General features: G+C 40.0%; 1 protein-coding gene across 2 annotated transcripts; it reads right to left on the reverse strand.

Annotated features, from left to right (window-relative positions):
* Positions 1 to 10589: 10589 nt before the first annotated feature.
* Positions 10590 to 22947, reverse strand: LOC311052671 (pyroglutamyl-peptidase 1-like). Of its 2 annotated transcripts, XM_084067757.1 has the most exons (5): positions 22809 to 22947; positions 19781 to 19833; positions 15818 to 15934; positions 15295 to 15533; positions 10590 to 13767 (listed from the first exon to the last, which is right to left on the reverse strand). In XM_084067757.1, the coding sequence occupies exons 1-5, from the start codon at positions 22861 to 22863 to the stop codon at positions 13575 to 13577; spliced, it is 657 nt and encodes a 218-aa protein (XP_083923883.1). In that variant the 5' UTR covers positions 22864 to 22947; the 3' UTR covers positions 10590 to 13574. The 2 variants fall into 2 exon arrangements, with proteins under 2 accessions (XP_083923883.1, XP_083923884.1); XM_084067758.1 differs by lacking the exon at positions 19781 to 19833 and having other exon boundaries at positions 22809 to 22868.
* Between the last annotated feature and the right edge of the window lie 1464 nt (positions 22948 to 24411).

Consider the following 24411-nt stretch of genomic DNA (forward strand, 5'->3'; position numbering starts at 1 on the left):
TAAAAACCTTTTCATTTCAAGGACCCCCATAATTATATGTATTTGGACAATTATATGTATTTGGCCCAGCCATCTCAGGCGTCTGTGTGTAATATCCTTGGTGATGCTCCGGCTCCTTGTTTGTTTGTACAGTTCATTATTGGAGATTTTATTAGGCCAAAAAAAATTAGGAGCCCAGTCGATACCTGTTATATGTCCACATATAACATTCTGCAAGATAGAATGTTTGTTTTCTACAAACAACGTGCCTAGTTTGTACAATTTCTCTGACAGCAGCACTACTGCCCATGTGATCAAGCCGCTCAGAGTATATACAGTGCCACCGTCTGTCTGTCCGTCCATCCATCCATGATCCATCCAACCAGTCATCCCTCCACCCCTTGCCCTCTTTTCACCATCTCACTCCATCTTCCTCCAGGGTCAGAGTTGGGGGTAGTTGACTCTAACCTTCTCATCTGCCCTGAGTCAGACGATCCTTAAGCCAATGTTGTTGTTTTTTTGTAAAGTAACTAAGTACTTTATAACACCGTTTCTCAATGCCGTGTCCTATAGGTCCATCAGGGGTCCAAATGGATGCTTAGGGATCTCTAACTCTGAGAGTGCATGCCAGAAATAGCCGGCCTACAAGCCGCGGCGCGTTGTGAGCTTGAATATTGGCTATTTCTGGCGAAGAGATTTGGTGTAGAGAGAAACAAGTACAGAGCTAACTCGGGTCCGTTTCACAAAGAATAGAGGTTTAACTGCTTGTGTTGCTAATGTTTTGCTAATTTGTCTACTCAGTCATTTCCCATATTGCCCATGCGTGCCGGAACCCAGATGAATGTGCTTTACTGCTCTTGAGTGTAGTATTTCCATTATTTCATAGTCTTGCTTGCTCTACCAGACTTTGCTTTCTCCACCCACTCTTAAGGCCATCTGGATGGCGTACAATTGAAACGGTATACACACTAGTAAGTTTGGTGTCCTCTTGCACACTCCAATACTATGGCTAGGGCTGTCACGATCATGACATTTTAGTTGATTCATTGTCATACAATTGGAAGAGTTGAGATTGTGAAGGCGCATCAATTTGTGGTTTTTGAATGCCTCGTCGCAATGAGGGCACATTGTGGCTCAGCTCTGTGGAAACCCGAGGACACGCCGGAATCATGGGTTGTTTGGAGGGACTGATCGATGCATGGCTAGAATTGGAACAAGAGGCATAGTTTATTTTTCCACAACTAGTTTTTTGTTATTTTGTTCGTTTTAGTTCATTATAACACGCACACACAGCAACAGAGTGGTTCTGAACACAATCACACACATGATGTAAAGGTCTGATTGAGTGAAATAAACAATATGGTGATAAGTCTCTTCCGAGATGGGATCATTCCCATCTTGGAAGGGACTGAACATCACCATTTCTCATCTGCAATCCATCCATTGTTCCCTTGGCTAGTAGTGGCTGCAGGTAGTGGCACACTGTTGCTTATAATAAGATTATGATGATCCAACAAGGAGCTTTTTAACTGCAGCAACTTTAAGATTAGCTGTTGGAGCTGAAATTACCGCAGTTGCTGGCACCACCAGACAGGAAATGGAATACTATTGTGGCTTATTATGGTATTTCCTAGACTTATCGTTGGTATTGTTGGCTGGTTATAGGTGTCTAGGTTGGCTGGTTATAGGTGTCTAGGTTATCTATTGTTATGGAGCTTGAAGTGGTTAATTGGACAACTATGGAAGTTCCACAAATGGAACACTGTGGGTAACTTATGAACTGCGGGTATTTATGAAAAATGATATTTGCGAGTTGAGTTTGAATTCATATTTTATTGACACATTTTACAGCAGTACGAGTTAAAAAAGACACCAAATGGATGATGCACAAGAAAAGGCTTGGCAGTATTGGATAGGCAGTAAGCCAGGGGAGAGGTACTCCAGAGGATTAAATAAAACGATTGGCCAACAGGTTCAAATGTTATTTTAGTTTTGTTTATAGTAAGCTTTGCTGAGCCAATCTCCTGGTTCTGTAGCGTGAGGCAGCTTGATGTACAAGTACACCCCCTGAACATGATGACACATTATATATAACTAAAAATGCATACCAGAGGACTTTTAGCATACTTGGTAACCCCTCTACTTTGGATCTCGGCATCTGAAAGGTTGGGTACAGCAGATGTTTGTAAACAAATTCAAACATTTTGAGGAACTGGTTGGGGGAGAAACTGGTAGTTCTCAAGCTTTGCCATCTGAGCATATTCCCTCCTCTGTTGAGATAACTATATATATATATATATATATATATATGAATATATATATATTTTTAAACATATGTTTAAAAAAAAGATATATAGTTATAGGATTTGTCCAGTATAAAATATTATTTTATACACTTAAGAAGTAATAAAGCTATATTCCTGTATATAATACACCTATCATATCTCTCTCTCTATATATATTATGTACTCACTATTATACATATATGCTCGTAATATAATTTGCACACAATCCCTGCTTCCCAGGGATGTAGCCTTTTAATGTATGACTTTGAGTAAAACTCTTCCCACACATTGTACAGTACGGCTTCTCTCCAGTGTGTTCATTGGTGTGTTTTTAGGTTTTCCTTTTTTTCCCCACACGTCACAGTAGACATGTTTTGAAGCTTTCCCACACTGGTCACAGTAGAGGTGTTTTGTTTTGAATCTTTAACCACACTGCTCACAGATGTTTTGAATCTTTAACCACACTGCTCACGGATGTTTTGAATCTTTAACCACACTGCTCACGGGTGTTTTGAATCTTTAACCACACTGCTCACAGATGTTTTGAATCTTTAACCACACTGCTCACGGATGTTTTGAATCTTTAACCACACTGCTCACGGGTGTTTTGAATCTTTAACCACACTGCTCACAGATGTTTTGAATCTTTCCCACGCTGGTCACGGTAGAGATGTTTTGTGCTGAAGCTTTTCCCGCACTGGTTACAGTAGAAATGTTTCGAAGCATCAAATCAAGTTTATTTGTAGAGCACATTTAAAAGCAACTTTCGTTTTACCAAAGTGCTGTACAGAACATTTCATCAGCACAACAGAACAAACAATAGTAAACAACATACAGAGGCATAATAAACAGTTCATCAACAACATATCGGACAGAAACGATAAGCTAAAACATCACTGGTCATTGTAGAGATGTCTTGCCTTCACTGGGGACAGTCAGGACAGAACACGTATTGAGGTCAGATTGATCATGTTCCTCAACCCTGGTGCAGTCACCTTCTCCTGCGGTTTGGACTGGTTTGAAGAATGGTTGAGGTCTCCACTTGGCCCTTCTAGCTATATATCTAGCTGCTTGTTTAGAGTGTGATCCCATGCAATGTCATCGATCCTTTAGGTTGTGTTGTACTGTGTGAGGATGATGAGTGCGATCAACTCGGTCTCCTCTTCTCTCTGAAGTTGTAGATACTGCTGGTTATAACTGGAGTAACGTGAACCGTCTGTCGCAAATCCCTGGTATCTGGTACTATACTTGAAAATGAATAAAGCTATATAATACACTTATCATAGATATATTATGTACTCACTATTATATTATGAGTTTTACATTATTATATTAAGAGTTTAAATGTATAATACATATATTTATATTCATAAACAATCCTATACCTTTTGTTGTTGTACTGCGTGAGGATGATGAGTGCGATCAACTCCTTGGTGCAGGCTTCTCTGAAGCTCTGCTCCCAGACATTTTGTTATAATATCAGTGGTGGAAAAAGTACTCAAAATTTTCACTGAAGTGAAAGTACCAATACTGCAATGTAGACACACTTTGTTACAAGTAAAAGTCGGTACACAAAGTTTACTTGAGTATCAAAATATACTTGTTTTGTATGTTTAGTGACTTTACACCACTTTTTTTATTTGTATTGGAAACTACTTTATTCTGAAAAACAACAACAACATATCTCTTAAAAGTCTTAACATTAATAACATCTCACATCACACATATCAATGACCTTGTTGATCTAATATGAGTTTGCATTGGACTATAACCTCATAATGGCCAAAAATGACATTCCATATTGCACCCACTGAACTGGTAATGACAGCCATCTGTTTGACTACTTAAGAATTTCGCCCGACGTTTTTCTTACCTTTTTTATATGATATGATATCCTAGGACGAGTGGTACAGTAGAAACATTTCATAAATCCATCCCGGGTCCGCCACAGTTAAAAGGACTTGCTAAATCAATCAATTTTAATTGTTTTATTTTGGTGAGTTTTACGAAATTCTCCTTTAACAGCATATCGCCGCTGTCAGGCAGAAACCTTGCATGTCCAAATTCAACACGTGTTTTTTTTGTTGTAAATGAATGCACCGCTTCAGCACACAAGTGTGTAGCACATGAGTAGAGTAAACCCAGATGTACAAGCTCACAACACTTATGTTAGAAACAGTCTGTAAGTGTGTCTCAAAGTTTTCATAAAATAACTTTGAGATTTCCTGAGAAAAGTAACGTTTTTTGGACATGCAAGGTTTCCATCCCGACAGCGATGCCATGTACTGTACCTGCAAGCGCTGCCATCTTGAGCCTTTTCAAAAATCCATTATGAATTAGTAGAGGTAATAGTTTACTACTAATTCATAATGGATTAATAGTGAAAATGGCAGATCTACAAGCTCACAAAGCGTCACGTTGTTAGATGGATCAGAATCAGAATCAGGTTTATTGTCACATCACAGGTTTACAAGGTAAAAAAGTGGGTGAAATTCGTTTTTGTACATAACTCCCATCGCAACGTTAGACTCCGTAGAAAGAAGAGTGGGGAGAGAGAAGAAGAAGAGGGGTAGGGGGCAAGTGGGAAGGAGATCAACAAGAGAACAATAGAAGGCCAAAAACAAGTTATCTACATATTTACAAAGTACCTGAGATAAGAGACAAACTAAGGTGCCTGAGCATAGCAGCAATGTATGTATACTGTGCATGATATACTTATAGACGCTAAGGTGCTTAGAGAGAAAAAAGAGCGCAAAAAAAAAATAAAAAAAATAAAAAAAACAAAAAAAGTTTATGCGTTATACATGGGGATTAAGGTGCAGAGGGTCAGTGCGTGTTCACCTAAGGGTGGACTGACCCTGGTATAATCCGCAAGTAGCTCCATGAGGGAGAGCAACAAAAAGTAATCTTTAGCATTTTGACTAAAGCTTTTGCCACAAAGTGTAGATCTGCTATTTACACTATTTCTTAAGGTTTTTAATTACTTTTTTTCTGTTTGAATGTTTGAATTTATTTTATTTTTGAAAATATTTTAAAATGCAGTAATGAAAAAAAAGTAGGAAATGCAAATAGTATATTTACTCTCGATCCATAAAAATGGGGCTGTGAGCCATTGTTTGGGAACCACAGGGCTATAGCATATCAGTGGTTTAGAAGGGCGAATATTGATTTCATTCTCATGTTTTTGTTACTTACTTTTTATTGACCACAATGTTAAGAATGTCATTTGTTATTTAAACATATGCCAAGTTCAATTACGGAGCTTTGTAGGGCTGCAACTATCGATTATCTCAGTGATTATTCTATCGATTACAGAATAAGCGATCTGCAATAATAATCAGCAAATTCTTTTCACACTTTTATCAATTGACACAAACAAATTTGAAGGAATTGTTTTACCGTCTAAATTTAATGCTGATTGTATAATTTGTCGTACAACAGTGAAAAATTGCCGTTCTAAAAAGTCACAAGCGTTGTGAACTTGTAGATCGGCTATTATCGCAATAAAGAAACAATCTCTCTCATTTTAGCTTTTTTGTGTTGGCTATTAAAAAATAGACTTACAAGCTCACGGCATGCCACGCTGCCAGCTTCAACATCTGCTATTTTTGAAATCTTGAAAGTGTGAGAACTAGATTTAGAAGGCATTTTGTAGAATTTGTCTCATGTCTTCTTAATGGGTTGTATAATCGATAATCGATTAGTTTGACCAACTGTTGCACCCCTACTTCGTAGCCTCTCAATGTGTCTGTTTCCATCATTGCCCCCCCCTGTTTATTGTACATTATATTTACACACACACACACGCACGTTTCAAGTCGACAGGCAAGAAAGTCCATCCACTTAAAACATACATGTACTGTATATCCATAAAGCACCAGGAAAACTGGTGAGACATTCTGTACATGATCCCATAAGGTTGAAAAGGTTCAAACCCCACCATGGTGGTTCTACTCCTGACACCTATGCATGTTTTGAAGGCTAACATCCACAACAAAACTTAAATAACTGAACACGGAAACTAGACTGGTGAGCATGGTGGCTCACTGTGTTTAGACATTCTCCCCATGTTCCCAAGGTTGTCAGTTCAAACGCCACCAAGGTTGTGTGACTGAAGCATGTTTTTAAGGCTAAAATAAAGACCAACACTTAAACACTTACTTACTTACTACTAGACTTGGTAAACGACCTGAGTTAACTCCGTCTACACCAAATCTCTTGCCAAACATAGCAGATCTAGAAGCTCATGATGCAACATCTTATGAGCATGTAGATCGACTATTTTTGGCTAATGGATATGGATGCTTAGCCTGGTAAACCCTCCCTCCAGAAATCTCATTTCCATTAAATGGAAATGAGATTTCTGGAGGGAGGGTTTACCAGGCTAATGGGTGCTGGGATTAGAACAGCAATCATAGTGGCTCACTCTGCTATGACATTCACTAGCCCCAAACATCACACAGGTCAACTGCTGCTGGATTACTAGAGATTACAATCAAAACCTTGAAGGAAACTGGTGATGCTGCCATTTATTAATGATGCCCCTAATCTAGAATGCAAGAAAGCACGGTTGAAAACACATCTCTTCAATCTAACTTTTAATTAGCATCTCATAAGGTGATTGTATTGAACAATTGTTTAAATGGCAGATTTTTTTTTTTTTTACATTTACATATTACTTTGCACTGTACTTCCCTCATACCGTCTGCGGACGAGGCTTTCCGTTTCTTTTATGATTTATTTTCTTTGGTAAACAAACACGCTCCTCTAAAGAAGGTCCGAATTAAGAATAGGTCAAATCCTTGGTTCTCAAGGGATCTAGCTGATTTGATCCATGATAGAAATAGGAAATGGGCACTTGCCAGAAGGACAGTCCCCAAATGATTGGCTTCTCTTTCGTATCCTCAGAAATAAATGTACTGCTCTCCTCAGAAAGCTGAAGTCACAGTATTATTTATCTTTAACTTCCGATACATCCACCAATCATGCAAATTTCTGGAAAGCAGTTAAATCCCTCCAGCAGAGGGGAGCTGCTGGTCCCCCGCCAAAGTTGCGAGTTGGGGATTCTTTCATTAGTGACAAAAAATGTATGTCAAATGTTTTTAATTACCATTTCAAAAGGGCTGGGCATATTTTTTATGCACAAAATGCCTCCTCCTCTCAACAAGGGGCTCAGGAAGTGGCATTCTTACCAGCAAATGGCGATGTAAACGCTCGTTTAAATTTTGATTTCTCCTCTATCCTGGCCTCCGATGTTCTCAGTTCGTTTTCCTCTCTGGACCCAAAAAAGTCCCCTGGCCCAGATGGCCTTGATCCTTATCTGCTGAGATTAGCTGCGTCAGTTATAACACAACCTATAACTGATATTTTCAATCTTTCGCTAACTTCTCAGAACATTCCTTCGGTGTGGAAGCAAGCTTATGTTTCTCCCCTCCTTAAGGCTGGTGATCCTACGGATGTAAATAACTACAGGCCAATATCTAATTTTTCGGCCTTAGCAAAGATCCTAGAAGCCCAGGTATCAGCCCAAGTAAACCAATTTCTTGATCAACATCAAATCTTAAATACCATGCAATCTCTGGGTTCAGATCCAAACACAGTACTGTCACAGCTTGCCTTACTGTCTTGGATGACATTAAGGCTGCCTGGGAAAAGTCACATGTATGCGCTGGCCTGTTTATTGACTTAACCAAGGCTTTTGACACTGTTGATCTCCCGATACTGTTAAAGATTCTTTCCAATATAGGCATGGGCCCAAATGTGATTAGCTGGTTCACCAGCTACTTGATCGGCCGCACACAATGTGTGAAATTGGGTGACATAGTGTCCGATCAAGTAGCCATGGAGAAGGGAGTCCCCCAGGGCTCTATATTAGGTCCTTTACTTTTTCTTTTATATGTGAATAACATCTGCAGTCAGTCAAAGTACTCTAGGTACCATATGTACGCGGATGACATGGTTTTGTACACCTGCGCGCCCACGCTAGACATGGTTGTAACAAATTTGTCTTGATTTCATTTCATTGCAGCAGGAATTGAAAAAAAGCAAATTGATGTTAAATGGTAACAAAACTAAGGCAATGTTGTTCACTCCACGAGTCTGTCCAGCCCCAATTGAGTGGGTCGATCGCTATAAATACCTCGGGTTCTGGTTGGACAAACATCTAAATTTAAAATTCCATATTGATGCCTTGAGTAAGAAGCTGAAATTTACTCTAAGTTTTTTATACAGACTGGAGGCTTGTTTTGCCTGCACCGCTCGTAAAAAATTGGTCACTGGTCAGTTTTTGTCCCAGCTGGATTATGGTGACAATATTTACAGGTTTGCTAGTGCCTCCACATTGGCCAAGCTGGATCCCCTGTATCATGCTGCACTGAGATTCATAACGAATTCTCCTTTTAGAACTCACCATTGCACGTTGTATGCTGCAGTTGATTGGTCCTCTTTGACTATGCGCAGGTTGCAACATTGGTATAATTTCATTTATAAAGCTATTCTTGGTGAGCTCCCCTAATACATTACCTCCAAATTCAAATTGGTTAGAAATGGCTTAAATCTCAGATCAAATGCTTGGTTACGCTGTGAAGTACCTTCATTTTCATCTGAGGGGGGGTAAAAAATGTCTTTCTTTCTTTGGCCCTTGGTCGTGGAATGATCTCCAGACTAAACTCAAATTGGCTGCTCTAATTACCTTGAGAAGCTTCAAAAGAATCACCTTAGTTTTATTCACAAACAACTGCACCTGTCCGGAGGTTTACTAGCCTAGCGCTAGGTTTTTGGTTATTTGTATTGGTTGTACACTGTGTGTATTACGATTTCTTGTTTGATTATTGGCTTTTTTCTATTGTGTAAAGTGTATCATTTGCAGTTATCTTATGTATTTGTGATGTATCTTAGATGACTATTTTGTTGTTTGTTTTTGTATTCGTATGTTAAGCTTAGACAGTGTAATTTTAACGCTGCATCTTGGCCAGTTCCCACTTGAAAAATGTTTTTACTGGTTATATAAAGGTTAAATAAAAAATAAATAAAAGTATTGTATAGCATTTTGTTGTTGTTTTTTATTTCGAATGTGTTCTTTTTCTCCTTACTGTATTTGAGCTAGATTCTTATGTATTAAAGTGCTATACAGTAAATATCCATTATCACTTTCTCTACTGTTGGTCTACTACAGAGCAGAGATAGGCTCTACAATGTAGAGCCTGAAATGAAACATCCCTGTAGAGTCTACATGGATGTTTAGTTTCAGTTTTGTCATCCATGAATACATTGAAATCCATACACTGGTATTAAATAAAGCATTATACCGTCAATAGAGGTTAACAGCAGGAGGCTACTGTCTCTTTAGAGGACATGAGTTTTAGACTTAACTGTTGAAGTTCATGAATGAAATATATTATATGTATTATGTATGAATTCCAAGAACAATGTAAATCCACAAAAAGGGGATTTCAATAGTTTTTGCACACCAACCTGCCTCAGTACAGGCAGGGGAAATGGTGAGGCATCAGCAGATGTTTGAACATCATGGACATAAATGGAGAAGATCTCTAGATGTTACACTAAAAATTCACACCAACTCTGCCAATTTAGGTGCGTCTTTTACAGTGTTCTACAATGGACAATGATTTGGTGAATGGAATCACCTTGGGTGTGAACCTGTTACAATCCAGTAGATGGCGATAATGCAACGCATATGGACGCTAACCTACTTTTAAGTCAAGAGAGGGCTTGCCACAGTAGATCGACTTGTGATTGGTCAGAATGTGAACCTAGTCGCTGTGGAAGCTGATTGGTTATTTCACTCCTCCATTCAGCTCTGTCTTTCAATCCTCATTCATCTCAATGAGATCATCTGTATTTAATCAAGATGTACTCACTAATGCTATCATGTAGTCTATCAGAACCATAAGGTGAATATGCATTGTACCCTATGCCCTACACCATTAGTTCTCAAAGTGGGGTCCGGGGTCCTTGGGGGACCTCCATGGGGTCCCCAGCAAAATGTGTTAGTATAGCATCATTTTAACAATTTTATCCTTTGGCTATTAAAAAATAGCAGATATACAAGCGCCACAGCACGTCGCTGCGAGCTAATGCAATAATGATGAATAATAGCCAATCATTTGATGACTGGAGGACTGACCGATGTCCCGGTCTTCAAATTATTGGCTAAGAAATTAGACGAAAACAAAAAAATCTCCATGAATTCAAGGCTTCATGGGGTGTGTAATTGATAGAAAGTAAGATTTTTTTTGGGTGAACTACTCCTTTAAGCTACACTTTTCCAATGGCTGCCAGGGTAAATAAAAATAACAAATGGAATAAGAGAATTACTTTGAGTTTTATTTATAATTTTGTATTTATATCAAAGCTTATAGTTACACAAAGCCAATTTCACCTTTTTCCTTTCATAACCATGCTTTAACTTTCAGAAGCAGAGGACAATATCTTTAAGAGAATATCCCCTGACTGAATACAAAATATGAAAGAAATACAGTGTCATACAATTGAACACACATGTAGAACAGTATTTACGAGGTAGCTACACTTTAGGCTGGACATCATTTGGGGCCATAAGTAAATTAATATATTGTTGCTGTCGGGTGGAAACCATGTATATCTGTATATATATTCTACAGTTAAACTTAATTTTAAGGAAATGGAAAAAAACTGTGTTCCAATGGAACCAAACACAAGCTCTGGTCTTGTTAAGTTTTCACTGGATACATATATCTCTAAGCAAGAATATTTGATTTTCGAAAAATAACAGAAATATGAAAATAAAGATAAAAAGATGAAATATGTAGGTTTCTCCCCGACAGCGCCAATATGTATAACCTGACCCATGGACTGAGTACGAGGCAGTCTATTTAAGGCCTTCTTATACCACTTCAAGAGCAACAGAAAGGCACAGGTAAGCACCAACGGAAGAGAAAGTCTCAGATGTAAACTTCATGTATACATCTTTCACTTTCAAGTGTTTAATTTGAGACATTTTAGGGGTCAGTCCACATCACAACCCTTTCACATACTTTTGTTATATCTGTTTTCACAATGCCATGCACAATGAGCATAATGAGCATAATGTAGGTTTCCAAACCACCTTAACCCTGGCATCCCTATTTTGGGCAAATTTTATAATTTGTCGTACAATGACGTGTATATACTGTAGGGCTTAAGTGGTTAAACCTGCCCAATTATATCTATAGTTCCTTAAGACAGTTTTAGAAGAAGATCAACCCTAGAAAATAACCCACTAGTGACAGGTGACTAACGGAGGATAAATTACCTCTAGGACCATGGACGATCCTCAACGCAGTGCTTCGACATCTATCGCACAGCACTTGAAGATCAGGTATTTTTCGACCAGCACAACACCGTAGTGCTACAGAGTATAAGTTGGGCTCATCTCTGGAGGACGACAACAATTTAAATACATGGCACTGAGCAAGCTTGATATATTGATATGACTTAACATTTGCTTCAATTCAAAGTAATGTAACCTTCGCCTATACTGTACAGTAGTTGACAAAATAAACATCCTAAGGTAAAACTCACTAAAGTCTTCGACTACCGTTGACACCAAGCACACAGTGTTCAGTTATTAGGTTGCTAAGACTATAATTCTCGCATTAAAACGTGAGGGGCGAGAACACCAAGTCATTATGTACATAGTGAAAATGAAAGAAAATTGATCCAATGAAAGACGCCACAACAATGTGACTAAACCTGAGAGATCTGCAGTGTGCCTGCAGTGTTCAGGAGAAATTCAACCTCAGACAAACAAAGCATAATTCACCTGTAAAACATAGGAGAAAATAACAGTGAGGACAACAGCATCAATAAAAAGGATCTATGTCTACCAGGCTACAGAAGTTAAAGTGACTGAAAATGAAAAGCATATAAAAACCTTTTCCGTAATACAGGAAATTAAAGAAACAAAAAGGAAAACGAAACGGAACAAAGTGCTACAGACGTTAAAAGGCCCAAATCGGACGAGACTGACAATCTGGGAGTCCAACTTTATCAAATCAAACTTTCAGATAAAATAAGCAGCTACGTCTGATCGAATAAAGAGAACCGGATAAAGCTTTAAAGGGGAGCAAAATTTAGGCCTTAACAATTTTGACAAAACTCACACTGTTATGTTGCTGAGTATTGCAATTTTAATATTGTCGACATCCTAAATCAACCAGAGATCTGTATAGTAACATTGCACAGCCCAAGGCCAGATCTCAGCGGTGTAGATTTAGTGAAAAGGTTGTCTGTCAGAAATGGGCCAGTAAGCTGGGGGTGGGGTATGAACTGGAACCAACCCGTTCCCCGATTAAATAACCTTTGTAAAAGCAGGCAAAATTACAACTTCTTATAAAGAAAAAAAGATTAAAGAAACAGTTCAGCTTCAAATTTGGAAAACTCACTGGAAGTTGAAGAAAATCAAATACATTATTTGAATAATGAGGAGCTAAGCTAATCCCAATGAGCCACTCACATGTCTACATGGATACACATGTAAGGTACAAAAGTCTTCCAGCACAACACCTGAATAATATGTTGACTGATACTTCCTTTTGTACTGTGTGACACAAGTTTGAACACTTGGGTAAGACATCCCGATTCCCGACATGTCAACTGTACCTCAGCTGAATGAAGAGCCTTGTCACACAACAAGACTCTTAGCTGAAACTGGAAGGAAACATTGACAGCACTGACTCAAATAATGTGAAGCATGTTCAACAGTTGCCCCAAAGGTAACTTCTATAAGAATTTCACTAGCCCTAACCCTATAAGGTGCATTAATAGAAGTCACATTTGGGGGAGCAGATTGCAGGGTGTGGCAACAATATACAGTACAGTAGTTGCCACATTTCTGATCTATGTGCTAGACATGTGTGAACTATGACAGTAGCACTCTTGCCATCGTATCTAGGTTTTCCTGCATATCCTGTTTGTCGATCACACATTTTCAGGTTCCTAGGGAAGTGGAACAAAATTGTCACTTAAAACCTGACCCGCCACCACAACTGCTGTGTAATTGCATTTTTTCACTAGAGGGAGTAGGGAGATAAAACCAGAACTGACCCTAGAACAGCACTATGGAGTAACAACTTGGACCCAAAGGGGAGCAAGAACATTCAAAATGGGGGTCTGTGGTCCTTGACATTAAAAAAGGTTGAGAATCACTGCTGTACCCCTGTAGAAAAAAAAGAAGAATCATAATAAAATGTTTGGCTACTTGTGGTTAAGTGCAATTTCTTTCTCGTGTCAGGGGTTCAATAGGCTGCATCGGTGTAAGGTCACTTTATTTTAGTGGATCTTCTGGCAGTGGATCTTCTCCTCAGCCTGGTCCAGAAGATCCAACATCTCCTGGATGATGGCCTGCAGGGCTCGGCCCAAGTCCTCCCCGCTGTACGGCTTCCCAACGGGAGGCACGTGGACGAAGGCGGAGCGCCCGTGGCTCAGGTACAGAGAGGTGTAGTAGGTGAAGTCGCACAGGTATCTGAGGAGATTGGATGCAACACATAAGAAACAGCATTCAAAGAGATGCAGGTACGTCTGTCAGATGTGATATTTTAACGCTGGGAATCATAACGTTGTCAGCTTGTAGATCGGTTATTTTTGCTTAATCTTTGCCCCAGAACAGGGTTCAAGTGGTTAAACTAAGGAAGTGATTATTGATTTTAGACATAATAGGAGGTGCAGCCCAGGACTGCACACAATGAATGCAGTAGGCTAAATCTTTTAAAATGCAAATAAAAACAGAACATATCAGTCTTCTGTTTGTCCACCCCAAACCAAAGCAAAACGAACGCAACTACTTGTTTAGGCTACATCTTTTGTGTAGCGCAAATATATAGTTTTAATACAAATGGTGGGAAAATGCGGTTGGTGTGGTTTGTCCCACACCAACCGCAATTACCCCCGAACTCTTCTCTTTTTCTTTTGTACATATTTCGTATGTCTCATACCAGTAACCTGAAAATTGATTGTATGACGTTCTGTATAGTAGTGTATATCTGTCTGTTTCTTACATGTCATCATGATTTGTGTACGTGGGAACTCATTTTAAACAAGCTTAGTGCTTTACGAGTTATCCAATTTAGTAGACCTTGTATTGCGAATTGTACTTCCATGTACTGTTTCTCATGTCTTAGTAAATAAAGTACATCAATCAATCAATCTTGCGGTTGGCTTATTATTGTGGTATTGCAATAATGTGATTATTGCGACAGCCCTAGTTGAGTCTTCTGAAGCTTTTATTTTATCTGTTGGTTTCACAGTCTCACAGTAAAAAATAGGAATAGCCCAAACATTGACAACATCTGTTCTAAGATTATCAGTGAATTAAAGAGAGCTGAGTTTTGTTCTTTGTTTTAGCAAGTACATTTTCTCTGTTGCCAGTTTATAAACAGATTTTTTATAAAGTTTTACTGTTGTTAATCTCAGCCTCAAGCATTTTCTTTGTTTCACCGTAAAAGGAATGTTATAAAAACGAAAATTCTCCTTGTATTCCAGCCATCACGGGGTGAGTAAACAATGAAGTCATTTAGGGAGCAAACTACTCCTTTAACCGGGAAAACATCTGTGTAACCACTTTGACCATATTGTATACTTTGGCTATTCAAAAATAGCAGATATACAAGCTCATAACGCGTCACTTTGAGCCGCACTATGAGCTTGTAGATCTATTTTTGAAAAATCTTGAAAATTTGATTTGAATTTATATATTTTTAAAGCAAACATTTTTTACTCAAATCTTTGCTTCTGGGGATCCCTGGAACAAAATATTTTGAGATGGGGGCCCGTGGCCAAATACATAACATTACGAAAAGGTTTGAGCACCACTGAGTTTTTCAGAAAACTGTTAGGATTTAGAAGATATTTGTAGAATCGGCCTGAGGTCTTAATGGGTTAAAGAGTAGCTCCTCTGACCATTGGTAAATTGTTCATCAGAGTGCTCTATGACGTCAAAACCAGAGCGTGTTCCTGATAGGTTAGGTATGCAATGGTTAACTAGCTGCATTACCTCCCAGCGTCTTTGGAGACGGACACGGCCACGCCCAGGCCGGAGGCGGAGGCGGAGACTCTCTTGCACACCGACTCCATGTCAATGACGGAGTCTATGCAGTCTGGTCCTCCCACAATGCAACACTGCGAGTCAGGGCAGAAGCTGCTGTTGTCCAGGCCCTTGTAGCCGTGGTTACGACCGCACTTCTCCAACGTGACAGTGGTCGCCATGCCCGACACGCCAACGTGAACTACCAACTGTAGTATACACACATGCACACATGAACACACGCACACAGTTAAAAGGACTTTGAACAGCAATGCTAAGCATAAATCATGGACAATTTCAAAAGCATGTTTTCTCCAGCAGTGATTCTCAAATATTTTAATTTCAAAGACCTCCAGTTTGTTATGCATTAGGTCATGGACCCCCATAACATACCTGCACGCAATTATTTAGCTGGGGACCCCCTGGAGCCTTCTCAATGACCCCTGGGGGTCCCCAGAGCTCACTTCGAGAACCACCATTCTACAGTACGTACCCGCGGATGATATCGTTTCCATAGCGACGGAACCAAACTCTGGACGGCCTGATACTCGACAGGAACTTCATACACGTGTAGGTCCACCTCATGACCCAGACCCAGCTTCTTCAGTTCCTACAAGAAGAACATACATGGATATGCTGCTTATGGATGCAAAATCCTGCTTTTCTGCAGCCATTGACATGACATTGTCAGGGATTGAAGCAAAAACTGTACGATTTATGCGGCCAAGTCCTTATGTGCGATTTGTGAAACAGTGTGAAAGGACACACACCAGAGCCGTTTGTTAAACAATTAACACAATATGATATTTTTTTGGGATGTTTAAGTAATGATCCTGCTATTCTACATACTGCCAATCAGGTGAAGAAGTCAGTCAGAAAAGATTGAGGCTTTTAACCTTTGCTTTTATTAAATATCCCGAGACCATTAGGGTTTTATGGAAGATGCTTGTGAGCATATTGCTAGTTTGACCACTTAAAATGCTCCAATATTAAAATAATAAACAGAAGGCCCGGACTGCTGGTGTAGTGTTCTGGGTACCTAAGCTTCAATGTAGCCTGACAGCGTGTCGTGGGTTTGAGTTCCGTTCCTGATAGCTTTTGCTGCATGTCATTCCCCAACACTCTCTCCCCGTTTCCTGTCTGACTTCACTGCACATCAATAAAAGCATAAAAAGCCCAAAAATAAATCTTAAAAAATAACTGAAAAGCCTACCTACAAGCTCTCAATGCGTCTGCTGCGACGCATTGTCAGGACAGCAGAGTCACTGCCCATCTTTCGCCGCAGGCTGAAAACCCACCTCTTCAGGAAACACTACCCTTCCTCTTTGCCTGGCCTACTTGTTGTTAACTAGTTGTACGAACTCTTGTTTTATTATTGTATTGTTTTATTGGATCTTGTTTAGTCGATTTGTTTTAGCTCTTGCTCATTTGATTTTGTTATTTTGTCTCATCTCTTTAAGAAAGTAGGTAGCCGATATATTGCACTTTTACCTTAGCGCTAGGTATACTCTTGCTTGCTTGTTTTTGGAAAAAATGCACTTAAGACTTCTGGTGATTAGTAGTTTTGTTCCCTACCTATGTTGAATGCACTTATTGTAAGTCGCTTTGGATAATAAAAGCGTCTGCTAAATGACTGTAATGCATTGAGAGTTTGTAGATCGGCTATTTTCGCTGACCAATGCTTCCAAATTACTGAAATCAGTCATGGCGACTGCGAACTTTAATCCATGCATTGTACAACAGCATCAGTGAGAGCATCCCGTCGGGCTGCATCACCACCTGGAAAACCCTACAGAGGGTGCTGTGGCTTTCCCAGCACATTGTCGATCCTTGAGGGAATATACACACGAGAAAGCGGCGTGTAACAAAACATCACAGACACTCACCAACCCAGACAAAATCTGTTCACGCCACTACTGCGGCCACCACCAGCCAAGCTCATACCACCAGAATTCTGAACAGTTTCCATCTGGCTACCATCAGACTGTTGAACAAACGCTGAGCACCGCCTATCACCAGGCTGTCCTGACAACACAGGCTGCCACATAGGATCACGTTTTGTTTGTATAAAGACTCCAGGGGTGCTCTGCTGCTGCTGCACTGTAATGTTCTATATCTGTTGCTATTCTATTGCTGCACCTTGTGTACATAATCTGTTACTTATATCTGCTGCTAATTTAACTGCTTCCCAGCAGAATTTAGTTTTAACTCTTTAACAAAAAAGCAACATATCACTTACACCCGCTATAAATGATCCATTTGTAAATGTGAGTGTAAAAAATGAAACCAATTGGATCTGGTTATTGTGTGAGAACAACAAAGAAAAGACGTGACCATCAAGATGGTGTGCCGGACACACACACACACACACACACACACACACACACACACACACACACACACACACACACACACACACACACACACACACACACACACACACACACACACACACACACACACACACACACACACACACACACACACACACACACACACACACACACACGCACGACAAATGGCCACAGCCCTGCATATATATTGAAGAGAGGGGTGTTTGACCACGTCAGTGACCCCGGTCACAAAGGGGCCTTTTGTTTGCTTTTAATATCCTTCTCCGGGCCGTCTAGAGTCTAGACGACATTAACAACCATTCTCCTCATCTGCTGTCCTCGGTGGGGCTTCACAGCAACGCTCTGGACCTGCTCCACATACACTCAAATCCTCAGTGCTAACATAACCTTGGGAGGGTGCAAATGAAGCCAAAAGGACCCTTAAAAAGGTGCTGCACTGTAGGCGAGATCTTTTGGTTAAAACAAAAGGTTTATTGTTAAAAGGCCATGGCTCTGTATTCTGATGATAGTAATCATTGCTATAGAGTGTTAGTCCAGTAACAGGGGTCTCCCCGTCGTTTCTCCAGCTCTAAACATATAATACATTGTCAGGTGGGATACCAATTTCATCCAATCAGGAGAGAGAAGCCATTTATCAGCCCATCATCGGCATCGTCAGCATGAACTATGAATAGTTTGTACTGAAGAGTTACAAATGGATGATAACACAGGAGTTTACAGTGTGGTGATGTACCAGGCCTACAGTACCATCTCTGAGCCTACAGAATTCAAATATGACGGAGTTACACCTAGCCTGATTGAAAAATATGAACATTATTCATAAACAAAACCGTCACTACAGACTAACTTACGCCGCTGTTTGACAGAAAGACAACAGACTAGAGACTTTCAGGGCGGCAGTGGCTCAGGGGTAGAGTGGCCGGATAGAGTGAACTGGAAAACCGCAAGGTTCCCAGTTCGATCCCGGGCTCCCCTAGAGTTAGTGTCGAAGTGTCCTTGAGCAAGACACTGAACCCCTAATTGCTCCTGATGAGCAGGTTGGTGCCTTGCATGGTTTCCTCCGCCATCGGTGTATGAATGTGTGTGTGAATGGGTTAATAGCACAACCAATGTAAAGCACTTCGGATAGAAGCGCTATATAAATGCACCATTTACCATTTAGAGCCACTATATCTAAGATAATGGTATAATTGATTATGGATGTGAGCTCTCTCCATAGGACTGAGCAATCTTGTTTGCTTTGTTCTTACAAATCATAATAATGTCAACGGCAAACCTAAACTCCTCAAAATAATAATAACATTTCTCCCCTTCAATAATAGAAATTGATGTTGTATTTTATATCGTTGCTATTGTTGATTAATCACCTTTACAACAAGGTATAACTTGTAAGGATCGTGCAATGAGCAACACAGCTAAACGTGTGGGTAGCGGTAGCACCCCCCAAACATTTGCCAAAATCCCCCAATATGCTGTTGGTGATTGCTCTCGTTTTGGGTGACCTGCCAGCAAACACACCTGTTGGCAGGTATGTGCCAGTCACAGGTGTGTGACTGGCACCTGAGGATGGGTCCTGCAACTTTGATGAGTTTGTGTATGCTCCAGGCAGCAACATTGCCCCCATGGAAAGATTCCACGTTTGTCCCGTCAGGATAAGGCCTGTGCAATAGGGCAAGTGGAAGCTGGTGTTCCGTTAAGCAGAGTGGTAGCATTATTTGGTGTCAGCCCTGGTACCATTTCCAAACTTAGGACCAAGTTCCGTGGGACTGGTGAAGTAAAAAACAGACCGCAAAGACCTGTTCCTCACCCTTGCTTCACTGAGAAACCATAGGCTTTCTCCGAGATTTACAGGCTTTTTTAGGGTTACAAGATTTTGCACAACGGTGCCACAAATCTCTGTCAAAGTTGCAGGGCCCATGCTCAGGTCCAGTCACACACCTGGCAGGTGGCTCAGTCAAAATGAGAGCGAAAACAGAAGGATTAGAAAGATTTGTCAATGCAAGTTCTGTTTTCATAGCAACCATAAGAAGCTAACCTGATGACAAAACTACTCACCTAGCGACTGCACATCATATCATAATCAAAGTACATAAAGTACATACCTGCACTGCCACCCAGCTAGCATTGATGCTGTGCTCTCCAAAAGGCCCAAAACCTGATTTTTAAAAGAAAAAGAAAGAATAAATCATTATTTTTAGACTGAGTTAGAGAGATGATTTACATAGCATTCCCCAGTGTTTAGGTGTCAAATAAAATGTTTCTTCTCTCGGAGGAAATGTGTGAGCCTGTCCAGCTGTTACTGATAAAAAACGAAATGAATGTATCCAGTTTGTTGCACAAGACAGGATTTTTCCATGACATCAATGCGGCAGGACTCAAACCCACTCAGAATGAAACTCATTCATAGATGTAGCGGTTCAGCCAATTAACCCCTTAAGATCTTTTTTATATTTACCGGTATTCATACGTTGGAGTCACACAGCAGAAATTGTGGATCTACAAGGGCTGGACAATTAACCAAAAATACATACAAATAAAAAAAAGCGATATTAACCAACAATCAACTTCTTTTTTAATCAACAGTTTTTTTTCTTATGTAGCTTGTAGATGAGGATATACAGGATAACAACATAGAAAATGCTCGCAGAAAAAGTAGCAGTAACTTCCCTGGTGCAGTGGTTCTCCCCAGGGGTCCTTGAAGGGGGCCCAGGGGGTCCCCAGCTAAATGACTATTCAGATCATAGGTCTGTCTGTCTTCCCTATTATCTCCCCTGCACCTACTGTACAGTATGGACAGTTGTAGAATTCTGTACTAAATCAAATCTACAGTAACAACAAAACATATCTTCACTTATGAAGGTCCCTGGCACAAAGTATTTTCAAATGGAAATTTGAGGGTCCTTGACATGAAAATATTTGAGAAACACCTGGTGGTGTTGTCATGTAGTAATGCTAGTCTGTTGTGATCCTAAAAAGCATTTAGTTAGGTGATGTCAGTTAAATTGCACCTCTGTAAGCATGCGCCGTGCTCACAAAACAAGATGACAGCGTGCTAGTGTCACATGGCATGTTATGAAGCTTATTAACCACTTGAACCTAGTATTCCTATTCTGGGTATAACATTCGGTGCAAGTAACTCATTGTGAGCTTGTAGATCGCCTATTTCCACTGAATCTATTTGGACCAAGTACAGAGCCAACCCTGGGCAACTAAGTACTAGTGTTTACTAGTACAGGGGGTTTAATTAAACACAAATAGAGATAGGGATGCAAATTATCGATTAAATCATTAATCAATAGTTGATTCACTTTATCGATCGATCCTCGATTAATTGATAAGCGAAGCAATGATTTTTACAGAGAACCAGAATGTACTATTACTAGCACAAACTGCATAGTAGCAGCACCTAAGATAGACAATGCTGAAACATTTTGATCTGACAATACTGGTGCTTATTAATCCAAACAACACATTTGTCCCTGTAAACTAATGTTACACCAATCATTGTCAACTAACTAACCTCTCATGTACAGTACAGTATATACCATTACAACACAGTAGTAGCTTTTGTTTGCGACAATGAATGCCTGGAAATAAGAACCGTGGAATCAATACATTTTTAAGTGATTAATTCAAATCGAGTACATTCTTAACGACTGATTAAATCGCTAGACGATTAATTGTTAACATCCCTACATAGAGAATATATACATGTGCACAAGACACATTGACCATGACCTGAAGATATGTGAGTTATGACTGATACACATGTAAACAAGACAGGACAGAAACACACATACATTATGTGGTGCAAACTGTATAGGTCGATATCAGTGGTTCTCAACCTTTTCAGGCCATGACCCCCCAAAATAATCATATTTGAACTGGGGGCCCCCACTCTGACAAGCACTTGGAATGTAGAATTCAGGCATTCAATTTTGTTGTACTCGGTTCCACAGATAAATATTGTGAAAATAGCAGATCTACAAGCTCAAAAACGGGTTGAGAACCACTGGTCTATATGATCACACAAAGGCATAAAGGACCACTTCACCTATTTTCAACCTTATTTTTCATATAATTGGTCCTCACTAATGCTCATTATAAGATGGCCACCATTTCTGTCTGTGTCTCAGAGGAGGGCTGTAGTCTACAAGTGACATCGTCGGTAGGCATACTTTAAAAACAAAACAACATATATCTGATATAGCCTATACATGTCGTGATGCAGCATCATGCTGTGAGAGTTAAAATTATACCTTGGACAATCTCCCCCACCCCACAGCCCCCTCCTGGTGTGTGTGTGTGTGTGTGTGTGTGTGTGTGTGTGTGTGTGTGTGTGTGTGTGTGCTTGTCTGTCTGTGGGGGGGTCGTCCCATGGGGGTCGGGGATCAGTCTGTCTGATGGGGGGTGCGGGGGGGGGGGGGGGGGGGGTGCAGGGGGGGCGACAGCTGGCAGCTAGTCGTTCCATTGTGAAGCTGCTGTTCCCATGCTATCTACACATCTTTAATCAGACCTTTAACTGTGCACTTCAACTAGCCTTTGTGTCTGTCTAGGCTGGGGGACAAACAACAAGTACACAGGCAGCTATTTTATTTAACGTTAGAAAACAAGTTGGATGACATCTCAAATGTTGTTGTTTTTAACAAATTGAAATGTCCCCTTTTTTGTTTGATAAAGTCAAGAACAAAGTGCACTCTTCAAGGGAAAAAGACACTAAATAATATGTGGATGTGAAACCGTTATAACATTGGTAAGTTTAACTGGAAACACCTGGAAATGGAAACCGTGTCACTGACGTCATTACAGATACTAATATTAAACCAGTGTGGGTTAAGAATCACACATATTTCCATAGGAAAATCACAACACAACTAGAGAAACAAACAGTAACAACCCTTTCGCTGTCATTTAGCCTGCATGGTTACATTTAACATAGATAGGCCTTAACATTCATGTGCCTGGTTAGGTTACATTTTACATAACTTCAATCTATTTTATATAACTTTTGGTTACATTTTACATAACTTTTGGTTACATTTTACATAACTTTCGACACGCGTCCCCGTCTACACAAGCCGACGTTGAAAAGAGGAAAACCTAGAGAAAAAGAAAGTGTTTAATACTAACCTGTCACAAGCACCGCTGTTTTACTGTTATCCATGTTGTGTTGATGGTTCTCCATGCAGAATGTGTTGTTCTGTCTAGCAGAACCATAGAACCTAGACTCTGTCCGCTCTGACCATTTAGCTCTGACTGACACAGCTGCAGCTGACCCGGCAACAACACCGGCTCATGTCATCATGTCCCATAGTCTGGAGGGCCAGCGGCGCTGCGATTGGCTACTTAGTTGTCAGGCCAACCCTTGTCCAGCCTTGCCTGCAATGAGGATGCCAGTAGGTTACACAGTAGGTCAGTTGTTAGAGTTAGACTAGGGGCAGTGGTGGAAAGTAACTGAGTACATTTGCCCAAGTGTACTGTAGTACAACTTTGAGGTATTTTTTACTTTACTGGAGTATTTCCCATTTTCAATACTTTTACTTCTACTCCACTACATCTCAGAGGAAAATATACTTTTAATCCACTACAATTATCTGAAAACCTTAGTACTTTGTAGATTTTGATTATTATAACAAAAAACATACATTAACCACTTAAGGCTTATTCTTTGACTATTTGAAAATAGCCAATCTACAAGCTCACAACGCATCGCAAAGCGACACGTTGTGAGCTTGTAGATCTGCTATTTTCAAATGATTTTTATACATAATATGATTACTTGGGAAATGGGGAAATGGGACATTGTGCATAATGAGTACTTTTAGTTTTAGTACAATACGTTTGTACAAGTAAATGTTGAATACTGGTACAAAGTATTTCTACATTGCGGTATTTCTACTTTTACCTAAGTACAGAATGTAAGTACTTCTTCCACCACTGACTAGGGGTTAGGGGTTTTCAACTCATTGTGAGCTAGGGACCACCACCCTGACTAAAGAATCAGCCTGGGGACAACTGTTGTGTTGGGACTGGGAAGGGATATGGGCTAAGATTAGTTTGTTTTGGTAACTTACACTTGCTATGCACCCCTTGTCTATGAATCCCACTGTTTCTCAATCTCAGCCAATGGTCCATGGACTACTAGTGGTCCATGGCATGATTAGGCCTGCAGTATCTCCGATCGGAAACCTCCCCCTCCGCTGAGGTTCCTTGGAAAAATGTTTTAAAATTGTAAATACATAAATAAAGTACCTTTGTTAAATATGCTAGTGGTCCAGAGCTCAAAAAGGTTGCGAACCACTGATCTATCCCCATCTCACGGTTACCCTTATTCTGTTCTCTTACTTTATCCAACCTTCTACAGTATATTAAACTCATTATTAAACTGATATATTGATTTATGAGCACCGAGCACACACATGCACATTTCCTAATGATAACTCAACCATGCAATCCGGTACACTTCCTTCTTTAGATCATTTTTCTGTGGAATTTCTTGACCTCCAAATTCCCAGTAAATGACAACATTGACGCAACATCATGGATTTTGGGGAAAATAATTATGAATAAAAATGCATGATCAGGGACCACAAGGCACATGCAATACCTTCCAGGACCACCAGTTGAACGCACTACCATATCTGTATTGTATTGTTATGTGTATTAAATGCATTACTGATGAATCAAGTACAATGGAAACAAGCCCCCTGGGGCCTTTTGCATTATTCTTTTA

The sequence above is a fragment of the Gymnoscopelus microlampas genome (genome assembly GCF_963454915.1).
Source record: "Gymnoscopelus microlampas genome assembly, chromosome: 9".
NCBI classification, from domain to species: Eukaryota; Metazoa; Chordata; class Actinopteri; order Myctophiformes; family Myctophidae; genus Gymnoscopelus; species Gymnoscopelus microlampas.

Bases quoted from the DNA above. Each gene is read 5' to 3' on its own strand.
- LOC311052671 (XM_084067757.1), bottom strand. From the start codon at position 22,863: ATGGAGAACCATCAACACAACATGGATAACAGTAAAACAGCGGTGCTT. The intron at 19,834-22,808 runs GTTAGTATTAAA...TTTAAAAATCAG, and splicing joins AACAGCGGTGCTTGTGACAG to GTTTTGGGCCTTTTGGAGAG. The intron at 15,935-19,780 runs GTATGTACTTTA...TTCTTCTTGTAG, and splicing joins CTAGCTGGGTGGCAGTGCAG to GAACTGAAGAAGCTGGGTCT.